The sequence below is a fragment of the Salmo trutta genome, chromosome 37 (genome assembly GCF_901001165.1).
Source record: "Salmo trutta chromosome 37, fSalTru1.1, whole genome shotgun sequence".
NCBI lineage: Eukaryota > Metazoa > Chordata > Actinopteri > Salmoniformes > Salmonidae > Salmo > Salmo trutta.
The window spans coordinates 13,714,510-13,736,540 of NC_042993.1; the positions used below are offsets into that span (position 1 = coordinate 13,714,510).

General features: G+C 43.2%; 1 protein-coding gene across 3 annotated transcripts; it reads left to right on the forward strand.

Moving 5' to 3' along the window:
* LOC115176821 (blood vessel epicardial substance) lies at positions 1-15,016 on the forward strand. 3 transcript variants are annotated; one of them, XM_029737149.1, is made up of 9 exons: positions 1-660; positions 768-876; positions 3,428-3,704; positions 6,270-6,394; positions 7,063-7,250; positions 7,411-7,519; positions 7,739-7,906; positions 13,017-13,158; positions 13,569-13,616. In XM_029737149.1, the coding sequence occupies exons 1-9, from the start codon at positions 158-160 to the stop codon at positions 13,607-13,609; spliced, it is 1,662 nt and encodes a 553-aa protein (XP_029593009.1). In that variant the 5' UTR covers positions 1-157; the 3' UTR covers positions 13,610-13,616. The 3 variants fall into 3 exon arrangements, with proteins under 3 accessions (XP_029593009.1, XP_029593008.1, XP_029593010.1); XM_029737148.1 differs by lacking the exon at positions 13,569-13,616 and adding an exon at positions 14,384-15,016 and having other exon boundaries at positions 2-660; XM_029737150.1 differs by lacking the exons at positions 1-660; positions 768-876; positions 13,569-13,616 and adding exons at positions 2,574-2,737; positions 14,384-15,016.
* The last annotated feature ends 7,015 nt before the right edge of the window (positions 15,017-22,031 follow it).

A 22,031-nucleotide genomic window follows, 5' to 3' on the forward strand; every position in this document is an offset into this window, starting at 1 on the left:
AGGCTACTTAGCCACCCCTGTCCCGATACCCGGGTCATATTTTAAGAGGTGATATAATCAAAACTTAGGGCGATTAAATGTTAGGGTGGACGTCTCCGTGACGTTTCACTTATTCGTTTTCTCTTACCACCTCTCAGTTTTCGGAAAAGTCGCGACAATGGAGGTGCCAGAATTTTTCCCACCTCCTGAAAACTTAACGGCGGCTGTCGTGCACCCGTTATGCGAAGAATGGAAGGGGGGATCCGAGGTTGCCATCTTCCACCTCGCCAGTATCTTCCTTGTTTTGGGGTTCATGGGAGGGAGCGGGTTCTATGGGCTCCTCTACTTGTTTACCTTTCTGACGCTCGGTTTCTTCTGCACAACCATTTGGTCATGGTCGGACGCATGCACCACCGACACCTTTTTGTGGAATTTCGCTCTCTTTGGGGTATGTGCGGTTCAAGTTGTGCATGTCGCCTACCGGCTGAGGAACGTTACTTTCGAAAAGGAGTTTCAAGATCTGTACAGCTACCTGTTCAAAAAGCTGGGGGTGTCGCTCACCCACTTCGGCAAGATAGTCGCCTGTTGTGAAGGGGACATCCACACTATAGAGAAAGACCACTGTTTTGCCATGGAGGGCAAGACTGCTATTGATAAGCTGTCCGTTCTTCTGTCCGGCAGGTGCATTTCAACTTCACTTTGACATTTTATACAACTGTATTTGATGTTATGTCATATAAAATCCCCTAATGTCTCACTTGTTTTTTTTTTTGTTTTTTTTTTTACAGAATTCGTGTGACAGTAAATGGAGAGTTTTTACATTACATCTATCCTTTCCAGTTTCTCGATTCACCTGAATGGGACTCTCTCCGGCCGGCAGAGGAGGGACTTTTCCAGGTAAATAGTTAACTGATCGAATAATGCTAATTTTGGCTAATGTGTCTGGCATATACACTGAGTATACAAAACATTAAGAACACCTGCTCTTTCCATGACATAGACTGACCAGGTGAATCCAGGTGAAAGCTATTGTATGATCTCCTATTGATGTCACTTGTTAAATCCACTTTAATCAGTGTAGATGAAGGGGAGGAGACAGGTTAAAGAAGGATTTTTAAGCTTTGAGACAATTGAGACATGTATTGTGTGTGTGTGCCATTCAGAGGGTGAATGGGAAAGACAGAAGATTGAAGTGCCTTTGAACAGGGTATGGTAGTAGGTGTCGGGCGCACGGGGTTGTGTCAAGAACTGCAACGCTGCTGGGTTTTTCACGCTTAACTGTTTCCCGTGTGTATCAATAATGGTCCAACACCCAAAAGACATCTAGCCAACTTGACACAACTGTGGGAAGCATTGGAGTCAACATTGGCCAACATCCCTGTGTGCGTGCAACTCAATATTAAGGTGTTCTTAATGTTTGGTATACTCAGTGTATAAGCGTTAGTGTATTCTTTCCCCAGGTGACCCTGCGTGCAGATAATTGCTGTAGGTACGTTTCTTGGAGACGTAAGAAACTGTACCTACTCTTTGCCAAACACCGCTACATCGCCAAGGTCTTTGCGCTCGTGGTGCGGAATGACATCGCGGACAAGCTGTACTCCCTCAACGACAAGGCTTTCGACAGCCGCGGGTTCCGATATGATCTCCGGTTACCCACCTACTGTCACGTGCCCCCGTTGCCTGAATTAGACCGGACAGATGCGTTCCTACGAGTCCCAGCGCAATATGACCATGGCCACCGTGCCCGTGTCTCTATAACTATAACAGCACCGAAAGAGACTGTCTCGTGACTGGAACAGAACTTTTTAATGTTTGTTTTTCATTAATGGATGTTGTTTTTGTCTGTTTGTTATCCTCAAGTGCTTAGGCTATAGATAGGGCATAAGCTATGTAATTTACGCATCAACATAGAATACATTGTAGCACATCAAGTAACCCTCCACTTGGTTTGCCATACATAATGCAATAGGCGCGCGTGTGTGTTTGTGTGTGTGGGAGTGTGTGAGAGAGAGATTTTCTCTGTATCAAAATACCTGTGAAATGTTACCCCTGATTCCTGTTTATGTTTTATAGTGCACTTTACTACCTGTATGTCTTAAATTGAGACTGTATATTCTATTGCCTTACGGAGTTTTTTTTGGTCAATATTTGTGTTTAATCATAAAAAATTATTAACAATGCAATGTAGCCCTATACGTTTTTTTTTATCTCGAATAACTTTCATTATGCCTACAACATTTTCCTCGAGGAGCGTGAATTTCTGTGGAGCATCCTACAGGTGAGTGTCAATCACTTTCTCGCGCTGATCATGTCGCTGACCTTGGTGCTGATCTCATTAATATCTGCTCTTGTCAACCTCATCACGCAGCTCATGTCACCTCTGGAGTGGGGAGGAGCACTGTTCAATTAGGTTTACCAACATCTCGAAACACATAACACGATTCACTCGACTGGCTTCATAATATTATTTTCTAGGAGTTGCTGGCTGCTAGGCTATATTTTCAGTTAAAGGGACGTTTTACCTCCCCCTGTTGGCGTGCCCGGACTCTCCTGGTGCGCAGCGGCGGGGTAGTGTTGACTGCTGTCCCCTCGCCTTGCCCATTTTAGTCAATGCCTGTCAGTTCACTGGAATGCGCGACTCACATTGTGCAGTCCCCCAGCTCGCGAGGACATACATTTATAGCTCCTCATTGCGTGTCCATTGTTTTCTATTCATTAGCCTGTCCAGCGACGCGTTTGATCGATTGTTGTCAGATTGGTAAGTTACATCTCCAATTTTCTGTTATCTTACTCTGACTGAGTGGTGAAAGGAAAGTTACCGCTCAAACAAATTAGGCTATTTCTTAAGACGTCTGCGGGGGGTCCCATTAATTTTCTACAAGCAGAGTATTGTAGCCGACTCATCTCGCACTTTTTCCATTTCCATTTCACAATCTATATCTGAGGGACTGGCAATCAAATATTGTTGCGCGTTAGTCGGGAGATCCGCTCAAAACCCAGTTGAGGTTGATATTTTACCTTAACGTTAAACCTGTCAATATCACTCCAGTGCTGTATGATCGGTATGATTAATTCCCAGGCTATTTACAGTATTAAATCAGTTAGTTGATGAATCAAGTATTATGTTGACATTGTCAGTAGGCCTATAAGCATCTCAAAAGTTATTCTAATGCATAACTACATAAAAGAAAACATTTGGAAACACAGTAATCTGTTATGGAAATCTATTGAAACCTGAGGAGATTGTGATAGTGACAAACTGATGTACACTATGAGAACAGCAGCAGCGTGAATTGAAATTTCAACTGCAAACATCTGCTGTTTCTACCATCAATTCTGTAACACTTAACTTGAAAGGTACCAACATAATAATACATTCATAACCTGTTCATACCCAATTCATAAGCAGTACATAAACAACCACAACACCCTCCCCACCTCTCTCTAGGTGAAGATCAGGATGTCTGCCTCTCCAGAGATGACCAGTAGCCTGTTCTACACCACCCTGGCCCCCCTGCGGTCGGCAGTCCCTGGGTCTGTACTCGGGGCTGGAGGTGGAGGTCTGGTGATGACCCCCATGGAGCCCAACACAACCTCCTGTGAGGAGTGGGAGGAGGCCCACCACCTGCTCTTCCACCTGGGGAACCTGTCTCTCCTCCTGGGCCTGGTCATCCCCACCACCCTGACCCTGCACATGATCCTGCTGCGCCTCATGCTGATGACAGGTGGCTCCATACTGGCCTCTGCTGGCCCAGATTACAGTCCAACTCGGTGGTCATGATACGATTGCATTACACACTTTTCAGTTTCATTACCAGCTCTACCACCACAGTATCTCTCCCTTCTCTCCAAAGTATCCACTCGTTCACTCCCCAGTTTCATTACCAGCTCTACCACCACAGTATCTCTCCCTTCTCTTCAAAGTATCCACTCGTTCACTCCCCCTCAAGGATTCATATTGCTGTTAGAAACATGATAGAAACACTATAGTGAGTGAACGATTCCACACTTTCTGGAGAAGGGGGAGTTGCTGTGGTAGTACTGCTGGGAAAGGGACTGAGTACAGTGGAATGATATCCTATTGTGACCACTACAGTATGTTGGTGGTAGTACAGCTGGGAAAGACACTGAGTAGAGTGGAATGATATCATATAATGTGACCACTATGTTGGTGGTAGTACAGCTGGGAAAGACACTGAGTAGAGTGGAATGATATCATATCATGTGACCACTATGTTGGTGGTAGTACAGCTGGGAAAGACACTGAGTAGAGTGGAATGATATCATATAATTTGACCACTATGTTGGTGGTAGTACAGCTGGGAAAGACACTGAGTAGAGTGGAATGATATCATATAATGTGACCACTATGCTGGTGGTAGTACAGCTGGGAAAGACACTGAGTACAGTGGAATGATATCATATCATGTGACCACTATGCTGGTGGTAGTACAGCTGGGAAAGACACTAAGCAGAGTGGAATGATATCATATCATGTGACCACTATGTTGGTGGTAGTACAACTGGGAAAGACACTGAGTAGAGTGGAATGATATCATATAACATGACCACTATGTTGGTGGTAGTACAGCTGGGGAAAGGGACTGAGCAGAGTGGAATGATATCACATCATTTGACCACTATGTTGGTGGTAGTACAGCTGGGGAAAGGGACTGAGCAGAGTGGAATGATATCATATCATTTGACCACTATGTTGGTGGTAGTACAGCTGGGAAAGGGACTGAGCAGAGTGGAATGATATCATATCATGTGACCACTATGTTGGTGGTAGTACAGCTGGGAAAGGGACTGAGCAGAGTGGAATGATATCATATAATTTGACCACTATGTTGGTGGTAGTACAGCTGGGAAAGGGACTGAGCAGAGTGGAATGATATCACATCATGTGACCACTATGTTGGTGGTAGTACAGCTGGGAAATACACTAAGTAGAGTGGAATGATATCACATCATTTGAACACTATGTTGGTGGTAGTACAGCTGGGAAAGACACTAAGTAGAGTGGAATGATATCATATAACATGAACACTATGTTGGTGGTAGTACAGCTGGGAAAGACACTGAGTAGAGTGGAATGATATCATATCATGTGACCACTATGTTGGTGGTAGTACAGCTGGGAAAGACACTAAGTAGAGTGGAATGATATCATATCATTTGACCACTATGTTGGTGGTAGTACAGCTGGGAAAGACACTAAGTAGAGTGGAATGATATCATATAATTTGACCACTATGTTGGTGGTAGTACAGCTGGGAAAGGGACTGAGCAGAGTGGAATGATATCATATCATGACCACTACAGTATGTTGGTGGTAGTACAGCTGGGAAAGACACTGAGTAGAGTGGAATGATATCATATAATTTGACCACTATGTTGGTGGTAGTACAGCTGGGAAAGACACTAAGTAGAGTGGAATGATATCATATCATGTGACCACTATGTTGGTGGTAGTACAGCTGGGAAAGACACTGAGTAGAGTGGAATGATATCATATAACATGACCACTATGTTGGTGGTAGTACAGCTGGGAAAGGGACTGAGCAGAGTGGAATGATATCACATCATTTGACCACTATGTTGGTGGTAGTACAGCTGGGAAATACACTAAGTAGAGTGGAATGATATCATATAACATGACCACTATGTTGGTGGTAGTACGGCTGGGAAAGGGACTGAGCAGAGTGGAATGATATCACATCATTTGACCACTATGTTGGTGGTAGTACAGCTGGGAAAGACACTGAGTAGAGTGGAATGATATCATATCATGTGACCACTATGTTGGTGGTAGTACAGCTGGGAAAGACACTGAGTAGAGTGGAATGATATCATATAACATGACCACTATGTTGGTGGTAGTACAGCTGGGAAAGGGACTGAGTAGAGTGGAATGATATCATATCATGTGACCACTATGTTGGTGGTAGTACAGCTGGGAAAGACACTGAGTAGAGTGGAATGATATCATATCATGTGACCACTATGTTGGTGGTAGTACGGCTGGGAAAGGGACTGAGTAGAGTGGAATGATATCATATAACATGACCACTACAGTATGTTGGTGGTAGGACAGCTGGGAAAGACACTGAGTAGAGTGGAATGATATCATATCATGACCACTACAGTATGTTGGTGGTAGTACAGCTGCCTACTGGAGTTTTCTCAAGCTAGTTTAAAAATGTACCGCTTTAGGGCAATATGAGGATATAACTCAACCAATAATAACTCAACTGTGCCTTATTACTTCCTGTTCCTGTCCCTGACAGGAAGCTGTCTGTTCATCATCTGGGCAACGCTGTACCGGTGTAACCTGGATGTCATGGTGTGGAATGTGGTCTTCCTGCTGGTCAACTTCATGCACTTCTTCTACCTGGTCTACAAACGCAGACCTGTGAGTTCTGCCCCAACCCAACACAGTCCAGTTAGAGGTTGATTGTGGTCCATTTATATACAGTACATACATACAGCTTAGAGTAGGTACAAGTTACCTGGAACAGTTATTTTGATGAGGACTTTTGTAGATTAGTTTTCCATTGTGTCTCTTAGCCGTGAGACAGCCAGTCACATCCCCCTGGTGTTGGGGCCACTCTGTCTCTCTCTACCTAAATGAGATGCAGGTCTTTCAAATCCACTGCTGCCACCAGGGGACTTCCAGTGTGCAGAGGGCCTTCACATACCTGACAGAATGGGACCACCTCTCCTCATAACGAGGAAGGAAGTTATGTTTACATCTATACTGCTGTCCTCTTCACTCCCATGTCTCCACTCCTCCCTCCATCTACTAACACTGAATGACATACATGAGTGAATTGTGTCCTATCAATTCAATATCAAGGATGAGTAGAACTAGGTGGCCCTCACTTTATATTGGCTGCTGTGGTGACATTGTATTAAAGACCCTAAAATATACTTAATGCCTGGTCCTTTATGATACGCCCTGTGGTTATCCTCCCTGAATCAGGAGCCAAGCTCAAGTCACGTCAATCCTCCATCATAACACTTTATATTCCACTCTATCAGCTACAGACTATCAGCTGTAACCGTGCTGTCTTCTGTCAGATTAAGATTGACAGGGAGCTGAAGTCAGTGTACAAGCGGATGTTTGAGCCCCTTCACGTGCGCGAGGCCCTGTTCCAGAGACTGACGGGCCAATTCTGCACCATCCAGAGCCTGAAGAAGGGACAGGTGTATGCTGCCGAGGACAAGACCTCTGTGGATGAGCGCCTCAGTATCCTCCTTAAAGGAAAGTAGGTATCACTCTGAGACATCTCCCTGTCACCTATCTACCGTGTCATTCCAGCCCCGGTTTTCCATGAATGATGTTTGGGAAAATAAGGTTTAGCATTATCTGTGTGCATCTGATCCGTCCATGGTCATCCATGTTGACTATACGTTTTTGTGCGACAGAATGAAGGTGTCATATCGAGGTCATTTCCTCCATAACATCTACACAAATGCCTTCATCGACTCCCCTGAGTTCAGATCAACCCAGATGAACAGAGGAGAAAAATTCCAGGTAACTAGACACTCAGATTATTGAATGTACAATTTATTTATTTATTGTATTTTTTTTCTTTCTTTATATATATTACCTAATTTACCACTTACCCATATTCCAGTTCATAGTGTATCCATACTGGGTAGACCAAACAACACAAGTACTGTTGGCATGATTAGGTCATGATAGGGCAGGTTTGATACCATGACAACCTGTGACTTGTTGATTCATTTACAGGTGACCATCATGGCGGAGGAGAATTGTAAGTTCCTGTGTTGGTCCAGAGAGAGGCTCACCTACTTCCTGGAGTCTGACTCCTTCTTGAACGAGGTGTTCAGGTACCTCATTGGCAAAGACATCACCAACAAGCTGTACTCGCTCAACGACCCCACTCTCAGTGACAAGGTGGGTTTAGTCACTGTTCAGAAACTGAGACACTGTAGTTTCTATTTTCTCCAAACATACACGGAATGTACAAAACATTAGAAACATGTTGAGTTGCACCCCCCTTTGCCCTAAGAATAGCCTCAATTCGTCGGGTCATGGACTCCAGAAGGTGTCGAAAGCGTTCCACAGGGATGCTGGCCCATGTTGACTCCAATGTTTCCCACAGTTGTGTCAAGTTGGCTGGATGTCCTTTAGGTGGTGGAACATTCTTGATACACATGGGAAACTGTTGAGTGTGAAAAACCCAGCAAAGTTGCAATTCTTCACACCAAGGTACTTAAATATTTGGTCTTGTCCATTCACCCTCTGAATGGCACACATACACAACCATGTCTCAGCTGTCTCACGTCTTAAAAATCCTTCTTTAGCCTGTATCCCCTTCATCTACACTGATTGAAGTGGATTTAACAACTGACATCAATAAGGATCATTGCTTTCACCTGGATTCACCTGGTCAGTCTATGTCATGGAAAGAGCAGGTGTTCCTAATGTTATGTACACTCAGTGTAATTGTGATTTGGTCATTAACCTTCCTAAGTTAAGAATTGTCTCCTTAGATTCAAATATATATATATATATATATTTTTTTTCACTTTTATTTAACCAGGTTGGCAAGTTGAGAACAAGTTTTCATTTACAACTGCGACCTGGCTAAGATAAAGCAAAGCAGTGCGACACAAACAACAACACAGAGTTACACATGGAATAAACAACATACAGTCAATAATACAATAGAAAAAGTATATATACAGTGTGTGCAAATGAGGTAGGATAAGGGAGATAAGGCAATAAATAGGCCACTGTGGCAAAATAATTACAATATAGCAATTAAACACTGGAGTGATAGATGTGCAGAAGATGAATGGGCAAGTAGAGATACTGGGGTGCAAAGGAGCAAAATAAATAACAGTATGGGGATGAGGTAGTTGGATGGGCTATTTACAGATGGGCTATGTACAGGTGATCTGTGAGCTGCTCTGACAGCTGGTGCTTAAAGTTAGTGAGGGAGATATGAGTCTCCAGCTTCAGTGATTTATGCAATTCGTTCCAGTCATTGGCAGCAGAGAACTGGAAGGAAAGGTGGCCAAAGGAGGAATTGGCTTTGGGGGTGACCAGTGAAATATACCTGCTGGAGCGCATTCTACGGGTGGGTCCTGCTATGGTGACCAGTGAGCTGAGATAAGGCGGGATTTTACCTAGCAAAGATTTATAGATGACCTGGAGCCAGTGGGTTTGGCGATGAATATGAAATGAGGGCCAGCCAACAAGAGCATACAGGTTGCAGTGGTGGGTAGTATATGGGGCTTTGGTGACAAAACGGATGGCACTATGATAGACTGCATCCAATTTGCTGAGTAGAGTGTCAGAGGATATTTTATAAATGACATCGCCAAAGTCAAGGATCGGTAGGATAGTCAGTTTTACGAGTGTATGTTTGGCAGCATGAGTGAAGGATGCTTTGTTGCGAAATAGGAAGCCGATTCTAGATTTAGTTTTGGATTGGAGATGCTTAATGTGAGTCTGGAAGGAGAGTTTACAGTCTAACCAGACACCTAGGTATTTGTAGTTGTCCACATATTCTAAGTCAGAACCGTCCAGAGTAGTGATGCTGGACGGACGGACAGGTGTGGGCAGTGATCGGTTGAAGAGCATGCATTTAGTTTTACTTGCGTTTAAGAGCAGTTGGAGGCCACGGAAGGAGAGCTGTATGGCATTGAAGCTCATCTGGAGGTTAGTTAACAGTGTCCAAAGAAGGGCCGGAAGTATACAGAATGGTGTCATCTGCGTAGAGGTGGATCAGTGAATCACCAGCCGCAAGAGCGACATCATTGATGTATACAGAGAAATGAGTCGGCTCGAGAATTGAACCCTTTGGCACTCCCATAGAGACTGCCAGAGGTCCGGACAACAGGCCCTCCGATTTGACACCCTGAACTCTATCTGAGAAGTAGTTAGTGAACCAGGCGAGGCAGTCATTTGAGAAACCAAGGCTGTTGAGTCTGCCGATAAGAATGTGGTGATTGACAGAGTCGAAAGCCTTGGCCAGGTCGATGAATACAGCTGCACAGTATTGTCTCTTATCGATGGCAGTTATGATATCGTTTAGGACCTTGAGCGTGGCTGAAGTACACCCATGACCAGCTCTGAAACCAGATTGCATAGCGGAGAAGTTACAGTGGGATTCGAAATGGTCGGTGATCTGTTTGTTAACTTGGCTTTCGAAGACCTTAGAAAGGCAGGGTAGGATAGATATACAGTCGTGGCCAAAAGTTTTGAGAATGACACAAATATTAATTTCCACAAAGTTTGCTGTTTTAGTGTCTTTAGATATTTTTGTCAGATGTTACTATGGAATACTGAAGTATAATTACAAGCATTTCATAAGTGTCAAAGGCTTTTATTGACAATTACATTAACAATTACATGTTGATCCTTCTTTCTCAAGACCTCTGCAATCCGCCCTGGCATGCTGTCAATTAACTTCTGGGCCACATCCTGACTGATGTCAGGCCATTCTTGCATAATCAATGCTTGGAGTTTGTCCGAATTTGTGGGTTTTTGTTTGTCCACCCGCCTCTTGAGGATTGACCACAAGTTCTCAATGGGATTAAGGTCTGGGGAGTTTCCTGGCCATGGGCCCAAAATATCAATGTTTTGTTCCCCGAGCCACTTAATTATCACTTTTGCCTTATGGCAAGGTGCTCCATCATGCTGGAAAAGGCATTGTTCGTCAACAAACTGTTCCTGGAGGGTTGGGAGAAGTTACTCTCGGAGGATGTGTTGGTACCATTCTTTATTCATGGCTGTGTTCTTAGGAAAAATTGTGATTGAGCCCACTCCCTTGGCTGAGAAGCAATCCCACACAGGTCTCAGGATGCTTTACTGTTGGAATGACAAAGGACTGATGGTAGCGCTCACCTTGTCTTCTCCGGACAAGCTTTTTTCCGGATGCCCCAAACAATCGGAAAGGGGATTAATTAGAGACAATGACTTTACCCCAGTCCTCAGCAGTCCAATCCCTGTACCTTTTGCAGAATATCAGTCTGTCCCTGATGTTTTTCCTGGAGAGAAGTGGCTTCTTTGCCACCCTTCTTGACTCCAGGCCATCCTCCAAAAGTCTTCGCCTCACTGTGCGTGCAGATGCACTCACACCTACCTGCTGCCATTCCTGAGCAAGCTCTGTACTGGTGGTGCCCCGATCCCGCAGCTGAATCAACTTTAGGAGACGGTCCTGGCGCTTGCTGGACTTTCTTGGGCGCCCTGAAGCCTTCTTCACAACAATTGAACCGCTCTCCTTGAAGTTCTTGATGATCTGATAAATGGTTGATTTAGGTGCAATCTTACTGGCAGCAATATCCTTGCCCATGAAGCCCTTTTTGTGCAAAGCAATGATGACGGCACCTGTTTCCTTGCAGGTAACCATGGCTGACAGAAGAAGAACAATAATTCCAAGCACCAGCCTCCATTTGAAGCTTCCAGTCTGTTATTCGAACTCAATCAGCATGACAGAGTGATCTCCAGCCTTGTCCTCGTCAACACTCACACCTGTGTTAGCGAGAGAATCTCTGACATGATGTCAGCTGGTCCTTTTGTGGCAGGGCGGAATTGCAGTGGAAATGTTTTTGGGGGATTCAGTTCATTTGCATGGCAAAAAGGGACTTTGCAATTCATTGTAATTCATCTGATCACTCTTCATAACATTCTGGAGTATATGCAAAATGCTATCATAGAAACTGAGGCAGCAGACTTTGTGAAAATTAATATTTGTGTCATTCTCAAAACTTTTGGCCACGACTGTAGGTCTGTAGCAGTTTGGGTCTAGAGTGTCTCCCCCTTTGAAGAGGGGGATGACCGTGGGAGCTTTCCAATCTTTGGGGATCTCAGACGATTCGAAAGAGAGGTTGAACAGGCTAGTAATAAGGGTTGCAACAATTTCGGCGGATAATTTTAGAAAGCGAGGGTCCAGATTGTCTAGCCTGGCTGATTTGTAGGGGTCCAGATTTTGCAGCTCTTTAAGAACATCAGCTATCTGGATTTGGGTGAAGGAGAAATGGGGGAGGCTTGGGCAAGTTTCTGTGGGGGGTGCAGGGCTGTTGGCCGGGGTAGGGGTAGTCAGGTGGAAAGCATGGCCAGCCGTAGAGAAATGCTTATTGAAATTCTCAACTATAGTGGATTTATCGGTGGTGACAGTGTTTCCTAGCCTCAGTGCAGTGGGCAGCTGGGAGGAGGTGCTCCTATTCTCCATGGACTTTACTGTGTCCAATAACTTTTTGGAGTTTGTGCTACAGGATGCAAATTTCTGTTTGAAAAAGCTAGCCTTTGCTTTCCTAACTGCCTGTGTATATTGTTTGCTAACGTCCCTGAAAAGTTGCATATCGCGGGGGCTATTCGATGCAAATGCAGTACGCCACAGGATGTTTTTGTGCTGGTCAAGGGCAGTCAGGTCTGGAGTGAAGCAAGGGCTATATCTGCTCCTGGTTCTACATTTTTTGAATGGGGCGTGCTTATTTCAGATGGTGAGGAAGGCACTTTTAAAGAATAACCAGGCATCCTCTACTGACGGATTGAGGTCAATATCCTTCCAGGATACCCGGGCCAGGTCGATTAGAAAGGCCTGCTCGCTGAAGTGTTTTAGGGAGCGTTTGAAGGTGATGAGGGGTGGTCGTTTGACCGCAGACCCATTACGGACGCAGGCGATGAGGCAGTGATAGCTGAGATCCTGGTTGAAGACAGCAGAGGTGTATTTGGAGGGCAGGTTGGTTAGGATGATATCTATGAGGGTGCCTGTGCTTATGGATTTGGGGTTGTACCTGGTAGGTTCATTGATAATTTGTGTGAGATTGAGGGCATCAAGCTTAGATTGCAGGATGGCCGGGGTGTTAAGCATGTCCCAGTTTAGGTCACCTAACAGCACAAGCTCTGACGATAGATGGGGGGGCAATCAATTCACATATGGTGTCCAGGGCACAGCTGGGGGCAGAAATAACAATCATTATGATGATGATGGTGGTGCTGACACCGATGATAACAATGATGACGATAACGATGACAATGTTTACATGAACAGGCAGCGAAGAAGATGGAGCGTCAGCCCAGCCTGTGCTCCCAGGTCTCTATGATGCAGATGAGGAACAGCATGGGCAGCACCAGTGACACCGACGACATCCTGAACCAGATCCACCGTGGAGGCTCCAGTGGCTCTTCATATCGTAAGTCTCACCACCTCCCATCAAGCTGTGATACTACTGGCCCATCTGTCAGTGTCCAACAACCTGATTAGCTATTGAGTCTGAAAAAGACTGACACTATCATGCCACCTTTTAATAGTGACAAAGTTTCGATTCACGGTGGATTTTTGCCAGGTCAATAGTAGCTGTTAAACAGTCACTTAATTCACTGAAATGAGGCATTATGCGTATCCGCGGTTGAGTCTGTCTTCGTCGTTTAGCCCTCATATCTTCTCTGGTGTGTGATGTTAACAGACACTAAATCCTGGTTTGTTAGGGGTTTAGCTCCAATCTGACAACATTGTTTACTAGGTGTTGTGTTCTAGTTAGTTGTTCTCTGACATTGTTTCTCCTGTCCCCTTCTCCTCCACCTCCTCCCCCTCCTCCTCTAGCTGTCAATCAACCCACTCTCTCAGATCACACCTTGCCCTGAAGGGGGTGTAAGACTATCTCTTTTCTCCCCCCCTACTGCCCTCAAATTCACCTTCCTAATGCATGAGTCCCAGATCTGTTTGTGCTGTCTTGCCAACAATCATTTGGCGTGGCAATGCCATAGGAGTTGGCAAGACAGTTGAAACAGATCTGGGACTCAGGCTAGTTCATTCCCTCAAACCCAACCCTAAATATTTAACCCTACAGCTCTGCACTATGTTGCCTGTTCTAAAACGAGTGATCCCCGGTAACCTGGTTTGTCGTTTTAACATCTTCAAAGTTCAGTGTTTAAGAGTAGGACAGCATTCATTCATATCATCCATCCTGTAGTAATAATGCTGCTGTAGAGCTCCTACTGGAACATGTTCCGTATTTAGACATACAAGACACTCTTTAACCCTAATAGCTTCTACATTATCCTGTTGCAATTTCCATATCAAATGTAGGGGTTGAATTGCAAATGTGAGTGATATGTCTGGAAAATGATTCAGAATGATTGTTTTCTTACCATGTCGATTTAACTTCACACTGTCTTCCCCGTCTCCAACACAAACATACAGTATGCGAAATTAGGGCTTATGTGTGTATTCTGTCAAATGTGTGGTTGTGATTCTATTTTGTTTTTAAATTATTGTCATATGAGTCAGAATGAAGGCTTGTGGAATTTGTGACCTATGATAACCGTGTTTGTGTCACCTTTATGGTGTGTTCGTCTGTGGCCATATGAAAACACACACCTCTATTCCCACGCTAACCGTTGTGTCCTTCTTTCCAGAAAAATCTCCTGCCTCCAAGACATCCAAAACGATGAAGCCCATTGAAGAAAAAATCGAAGACGACGTCTTTATAGAGTCTGAGCCAGACTCTCCTGTTAAGAAACGCCACACCCCCACGACAGCCATAGAGGAGGTGTAAGGAGATGTGACATTATCCTACAACAACAGTGTGATCACCCACCTATCCTGTAATCTGATACAGACCCTGGTTTGTTATGGTAGAATAACTTAAAACAATAGCTTGAAAAAGGCTTTTACATTATCAAAATATCTATCTACATATAGCTGGAAAACAGAACTGTACATTTTAGCATCTCACTTTGTCTTGTAGTGTTTGGTATTATTGTGAGTTTGTAGCTGTTGTACTTTTTAAATCCTGTTTGATTGGATGTTGTACAATGCCTTTGCTTAGCTCATACTCAGTGAGTGTTCAAAAAGTATTACGTGTCACAACCAAAACATTTTAGTGTAAGCACAACCTCTGAGGAAGGTTTCTTTTAAACCTTTTACTCATTGTGTTACATATTGTGTGATTAATTCTCTTATTTATGCACTGAGCTTCTTCAGTGTTGTGTTTTGATGAATGTAGAGATTTAACAAGTTAAACCTCATGGTCAATGCTAACCCTTTAAGGCTGTTGTGCTGTTTTTTTCACAGTGATAAGTACACAAGTTTGGGATCACTTTTTTATGCCATGACAGTTACCTTATATTAATTACTCAGAGGGAACACATGAAAAAGAAATCAACAGAATTGATGGATAGCTCGTAGACCTCTGCTTTTTATCCTACAGCGCCCTCTAAGGAGCTATCATGAGTACTACCGGTTTATTTTTTCAGTCTGAACAACTGTCACTGTTTAAACCAGGTCAATGTTCAAACTCATTCCATGGAGGGCATTTTTTGGTTTTCCTTCCAATTAAGACCCAGACAACCAAGTGAGGGGAATTCTTTACTAATTAGAGACCTTAATTCATCAATCAAGTACGAGGAACCAAACAGAAACTCGGCCCTCAGTGGAATGAGTTTGACACGTGGTTAAAACCATCACATCCCTGAAAGATCAACCAGACCAAAAGAAGAGGTTGGCAACAGGCTTTATTATTTCAGTCAAATAAACCTTTTGAATATCTCAGACAAACCATGATTGATGTAACAAAAAAATGACATTGAATACAATGAATGAATTGAATACAATGAATGAATTGAATACAATTCATTCATTCAGGCCAACAGGAAAACAATACAACAGATATCAGTGCTCCTTTGAGACGTTAAAACAACCTTCTGCTTAGGAGGAACACTTGATTGTACAATACAACCACAGCACTGAAAAAACATACATACACAAGGTTTCATTTTTTAACAAAAACGTGAGTCCATCACATCACAATATGTACTGGATGTGGGCTACACAACAGTGCTTTCTGCATTGTCTTTAGGGCATATATCTCCACAATAAGTGCTTTGGTTCAGTCTGTATCCACAGGGCTGTCTCAACTGTTACAGAAATGTTGCAGAATAGTTGGGGTCAATTCCATTTCCATTCAGTCAGTTCAGGACGTCAACTGAAATTTCAATTCCATTTTTTCTAATTGCTCTCCAAATGGAATTGACTGAATTGAAATGGACTCCTACCCTGTTACATAACCACGAGGTAGTGATTCACTGTTGCTTATCTGTTATGAGTTGATCATTAATACACATGATTAGATTATATGATCCATACAAGGTTTAAACAATATCAGTAGTTACATCAATCTCTGAGGATCACACATAACAGAGAGGATACAACACATAACAGAGAGGATACAACGCATAACAGAGAGGATACAACGCATAACAGAGAGGATACAACGCATAACAGAGAGGATACAACGCATAACAGAGGATACAACGCATAACAGAGGATACAACGCATAACAGAGAGGATACAACGCATAACAGAGAGGATACAACGCATAACAGAGAGGATACAACGCATAACAGAGAGGATACAACGCATAACAGAGAGGATACAACGCATAACAGAGAGGATACAACACATAACAGAGAGGATACAACACATAACAGAGAGGATACAACACATAACAGAGAGGATACAACACATAACAGAGAGGATACAACACATAACAGAGAGGACACAACACATAACAGAGAGGACACAACACATAACAGAGAGGACACAACACATAACAGAGAGGACACAACACATAACAGAGAGGATACAACACATAACAGAGAGGATACAACACATAACAGAGAGGATACAACACATAACAGAGAGGATACAACACATAACAGAGAGGACACAACACATAACAGAGAGGACACAACACATAACAGAGAGGACACAACACATAACAGAGAGGACACAACACATAACAGAGAGGATACAACACATAACAGAGAGGATACAACACATAACAGAAAGGATACAACACATAACAGAGAGGATACAACACATAACAGAGAGGATACAACACATAACAGAGAGGATACAACACATAACAGAGAGGATACAACACATAACAGAGGATACAACACATAACAGAGGATACAACACATAACAGAGAGGATACAACACATACTTCACTGAGGTGTTAAAGTTGTCATATAAATAGAAATATGACTAAATTGTCAGATGAGTTTGACAGAAACCACAGTTCCATATGTCCAGCAGTGATTTGATGACAGTACAAAACATTATGAACATTTCTTACATACTCATCGTAATTTGAATCTAAGGAGAAATTCATAATTTAGGATAGTGACGAAATTACAACTACACTGAGTGTACAAAACATGAGGAACTCTTGCTCTTTCCATGACATAGACTGACCAGGTGAATCAAGATGAAAGCTATGATCCATTATTGATGTCACCTGTTAAATCCACTTCATTCAGTGTAGATGAAGGGGAGGAGACAGGTTAAAGAAGGATTTTTAAGCCTTGAGACAATTGAGACATGGATTGTGTATGTGTGCCATTCAGAGACAGAAGATTGAAGTGCCTTTGAAATGGGGTATGGTAGTAGGTGCCAGGTGCACCTGTGTCAAGAACTGCAACGCTGCTGGATTATCCCCGCTCAACAGTTTCCCGTGTGTATCAAGAATGGTCCACCACCCAAAGGACATCCAGACAACTTGACACAACAATGGGAAACATTGGCGTCAACATCGGCCAGCATCCCCGTGGAACGCTTTCGACACCTTGTAGAGTCCATGCCCTGACGAATTGAGACTGTTCTGAGGACAACAGGGTGGAAGGGGGGTGCAACTCAATATTAGGAGAGTGTTCTTAATGTTTTGTATACTCAGTGAAATAGGCCTGTGTGTAGGATTTCACAGTTTGGTCCTTTGTCTTAGTGATGTGACCAAGGAATGCTAAAACAAACAGAAACCATCATGTAAACAGAATATAAATGACCAGAACTGACCACTAGATGGTGGTATGCACTTACAATAACGCACAGGTTCAGACAGGTGTGGACATGTGCGTTTACAATGTAACATGGACATAATAACAGTATGTATACTTAGAACTCAGAGGTAGTTACTAATATCAGTACATAAGTCTATAGAGTTGAACACTAACTCAATATCACATGGTTTGCTTCAAACAAAAACACATTTAGTTCTATGATGACGATTCCCCTCAAAACGAAAAGTAAACTTTTTGGTAAGTTCCCTGAGAACATTCTTTCTCCTGTGAGAAAATATAACATTTGAGTCCTCCAGGGATCTAGTTTGGTTTGTGCTAATGTTTGATTATATATACGATCTATGAGAATAACACGTATTCACTGTCAGTAAACATAGTAGAGCCTAGACGGTCAATTCATAGCTGCATTATACAACATATCTGGCCTTTGTTTCATGCAGTATCGTGCCCTTCAGTCACACAGTCAAAAGATTGAAGGCAAACATTTCACCACATTGATTATTTGTCATCTTACACTTCCTACTAAGGTCATTCGATTAGATGAAGTTTGATTTGTCAACACACATTAAGAAGTGACTGCTCCGCTGACACGCTGAGAATTCCCTTTCACAGTCAGTCAGTGCAGCCGTACCCTGTGGGAGAGAGAGTACTGTATGGTCATGATATGGTGTGGGTAAAGTTAAAATAAACATAAACCATGTCTCCTTATAAATGCATTCAACATACATGTTAATATTTACATTGAGTATTGTTATTGATGAGGAGGCAGGTATACTACTTCTTCATTGCCCTGAACAGACAAATTATCATATTAGCATTGGTTTAGTTAGAAACAGTTTCCCAGACACAGATCTAGTCTAGTCCTGGACTAAAAAGCAAGTTCAATGACGATCACGATACTCCATTGAAAGGGCGTTTTAGTCTAAGACTAGGTTTAATCTTTGTTCGGCAAACCGGGCCTAAGAGGTATGATTGGGTTTGGGTGTCTTTGGCTACCGTCTGATGAAAAACGCACAGAGAAAACCAAGGCTTCGAACCGCCCTGCGTAGTTCTCCAAAATAGAGAAAGAAAATCTAAGAAATACTTCCCGTTGGAACAGGTGAATGGTGAATCCAGGTGAATCCAGGTGAATCCAGGTGAATCCAGGTGAATCCAGGTGAATGGTGAATCCAGGTGAATGGTGAATCCAGGTGAATCTAGGTGAATGGTGAATTTGAACAGACTGAGCTTGGGGACAAGATTGCTTTGGCTGTTTGTGTGTCAGTCCCATTGCCAGTTGTCTTCTTATTGCAATTGATAGTAGAGCGGATGTCAATGAACCTGACTGAGCGATGGAAACACAAGGGTGACTGACCATTCCTGTGCTACCAATCTGAGGTAGATGAGGCTGAATCTGTCCCAAGAGTATAAGAGTATAGGTCTATCTATGTGGAGATGATTTGAGTTGGCCCAGGGGGTAACTAAGATTATAGGTCTATCTATGTGGAGATGGATTGAGTTGGCCCAGGAGGTAACTAAGATTATAGGTCTATCTATGTGGAGATGGATTGAGTTGGCCCAGGAGGTAACTAAGATTATAGGTCTATCTATGTGGAGATGGATTGAGTTGGCCCAGGAGGTAACTAAGATTATAGGTCTATCTATGTGGAGATGGATTGAGTTGGCCCAGGAGGTAACTAAGAGTATAGGTCTATCTATGTGGAGATGGATTGAGTTGGCCCAGGAGGTAGCTAAGATTATAGGTCTATCTATGTGGAGATGGATTGAGTTGGCCCAGGAGGTAGCTAAGATTATAGGTCTATCAATGTGGAGATGGATTGAGTTGGCCCAGGAGGTAACTAAGATTATAGGTCTATCTATGTGGAGATGGATTGAGTTGGCCCAGGAGGTAACTAAGAGTATAGGTCTATCTATGTGGAGATGGATTGAGTTGGCCCAGGAGGTAACTAAGAGTATAGGTCTATCTATGTGGAGATGGATTGAGTTGGCCCAGGAGGTAACTAAGATTATAGGTCTATCTATGTGGAGATGGTTTGAGTTGACCCAGGAGGTAACTAAGATTATAGGTCTATCTATGTGGAGATGGATTGAGTTGGCCCAGGAGGTAACTAAGATTATAGGTCTATCTATGTGGAGATGGATTGAGTTGGCCCAGGAGGTAACTAAGAGTATAGGTCTATCTATGTGGAGATGGATTGAGTTGGCCCAGGAGGTAGCTAAGATTATAGGTCTATCAATGTGGAGATGGATTGAGTTGGCCCAGGAGGTAACTAAGATTATAGGTCTATCTATGTGGAGATGGATTGAGTTGGCCCAGGAGGTAACTAAGAGTATAGGTCTATCTATGTGGAGATGATTTGAGTTGGCCCAGGAGGTAGCTAAGAGTATAGGTCTATCTATGTGGAGATGGTTTGAGTTGGCCCAGGAGGTAACTAAGATTATAGGTCTATCTATGTGGAGATGGATTGAGTTGGCCCAGGAGGTAACTAAGATTATAGGTCTATCTATGTGGAGATGGATTGAGTTGGCCCAGGAGGTAGCTAAGAGTATAGGTCTATCTATGTGGAGATGGTTTGAGTTGGCCCAGGAGGTAGCTAAGATTATAGGTCTATCTATGTGGAGATGGATTGAGTTGACCCAGGAGGTAACTAAGAGTATAGGTCTATCTATGTGGAGATGGATTGAGTTGGCCCAGGAGGTAACTAAGATTATAGGTCTATCTATGTGGAGATGGATTGAGTTGGCCCAGGAGGTAACTAAGAGTATAGGTCTATCTATGTGGAGATGGATTGAGTTGGCCCAGGAGGTAACTAAGATTATAGGTCTATCTATGTGGAGATGGATTGAGTTGGCCCAGGAGGTAGCTAAGATTATAGGTCTATCTATGTGGAGATGGATTGAGTTGGCCCAGGAGGTAACTAAGAGTATAGGTCTATCTATGTGGAGATGGTTTGAGTTGACCCAGGAGGTAACTAAGATTATAGGTCTATCTATGTGGAGATGGTTTGAGTTGGCCCAGGAGGTAACTAAGATTATAGGTCTATCAATGTGGAGATGGTTTGAGTTGGCCCAGGAGGTAGCTAAGATTATAGGTATATCTATGTGGAGATGGATTGAGTTGGCCCAGGAGGTAGCTAAGATTATAGGTCTATCAATGTGGAGATGGATTGAGTTGGCCCAGGAGGTAACTAAGATTATAGGTCTATCTATGTGGAGATGGATTGAGTTGGCCCAGGAGGTAACTAAGAGTATAGGTCTATCTATGTGGAGATGATTTGAGTTGGCCCAGGAGGTAGCTAAGAGTATAGGTCTATCTATGTGGAGATGGTTTGAGTTGGCCCAGGAGGTAACTAAGATTATAGGTCTATCTATGTGGAGATGGATTGAGTTGGCCCAGGAGGTAACTAAGATTATAGGTCTATCTATGTGGAGATGGATTGAGTTGGCCCAGGAGGTAGCTAAGAGTATAGGTCTATCTATGTGGAGATGGTTTGAGTTGGCCCAGGAGGTAGCTAAGATTATAGGTCTATCTATGTGGAGATGGATTGAGTTGACCCAGGAGGTAACTAAGAGTATAGGTCTATCTATGTGGAGATGGATTGAGTTGGCCCAGGAGGTAACTAAGATTATAGGTCTATCTATGTGGAGATGGATTGAGTTGGCCCAGGAGGTAACTAAGATTATAGGTCTATCTATGTGGAGATGGATTGAGTTGGCCCAGGAGGTAACTAAGATTATAGGTCTATCTATGTGGAGATGGATTGAGTTGGCCCAGGAGGTAACTAAGATTATAGGTCTATCTATGTGGAGATGGATTGAGTTGGCCCAGGAGGTAACTAAGATTATAGGTCTATCTATGTGGAGATGGATTGAGTTGGCCCAGGAGGTAACTAAGATTATAGGTCTATCTATGTGGAGATGGATTGAGTTGGCCCAGGAGGTAACTAAGATTATAGGTCTATCTATGTGGAGATGGATTGAGTTGGCCCAGGAGGTAACTAAGATTATAGGTCTATCTATGTGGAGATGGATTGAGTTGGCCCAGGAGGTAGCTAAGATGTACAGCGTTTGGTAAAGGGAGAATATGGGAGGGATTGGGGAAGTAAAATAGATACTTCACTGTCCATTTGTTTAGAAATGTGGATCTGCTTGAGGTTGCCCCAGAGGTAGCTCAGGATGTGTCTGTGTGAGGAGGAGACTGATC

Coding starts and splice junctions, on each gene's coding strand:
- LOC115176821 (XM_029737148.1), top strand. CDS start 158: ATGGAGGTGCCAGAATTTTTCCCACCTCCTGAAAACTTAACGGCGGCT. Junction 877..3,427: donor CAGAGGAGGGACTTTTCCAG/GTAAATAGTTAA, acceptor ACCTCTCTCTAG/GTGAAGATCAGGATGTCTGC. Junction 13,159..14,383: donor CTCCAGTGGCTCTTCATATC/GTAAGTCTCACC, acceptor CCTTCTTTCCAG/AAAAATCTCCTGCCTCCAAG.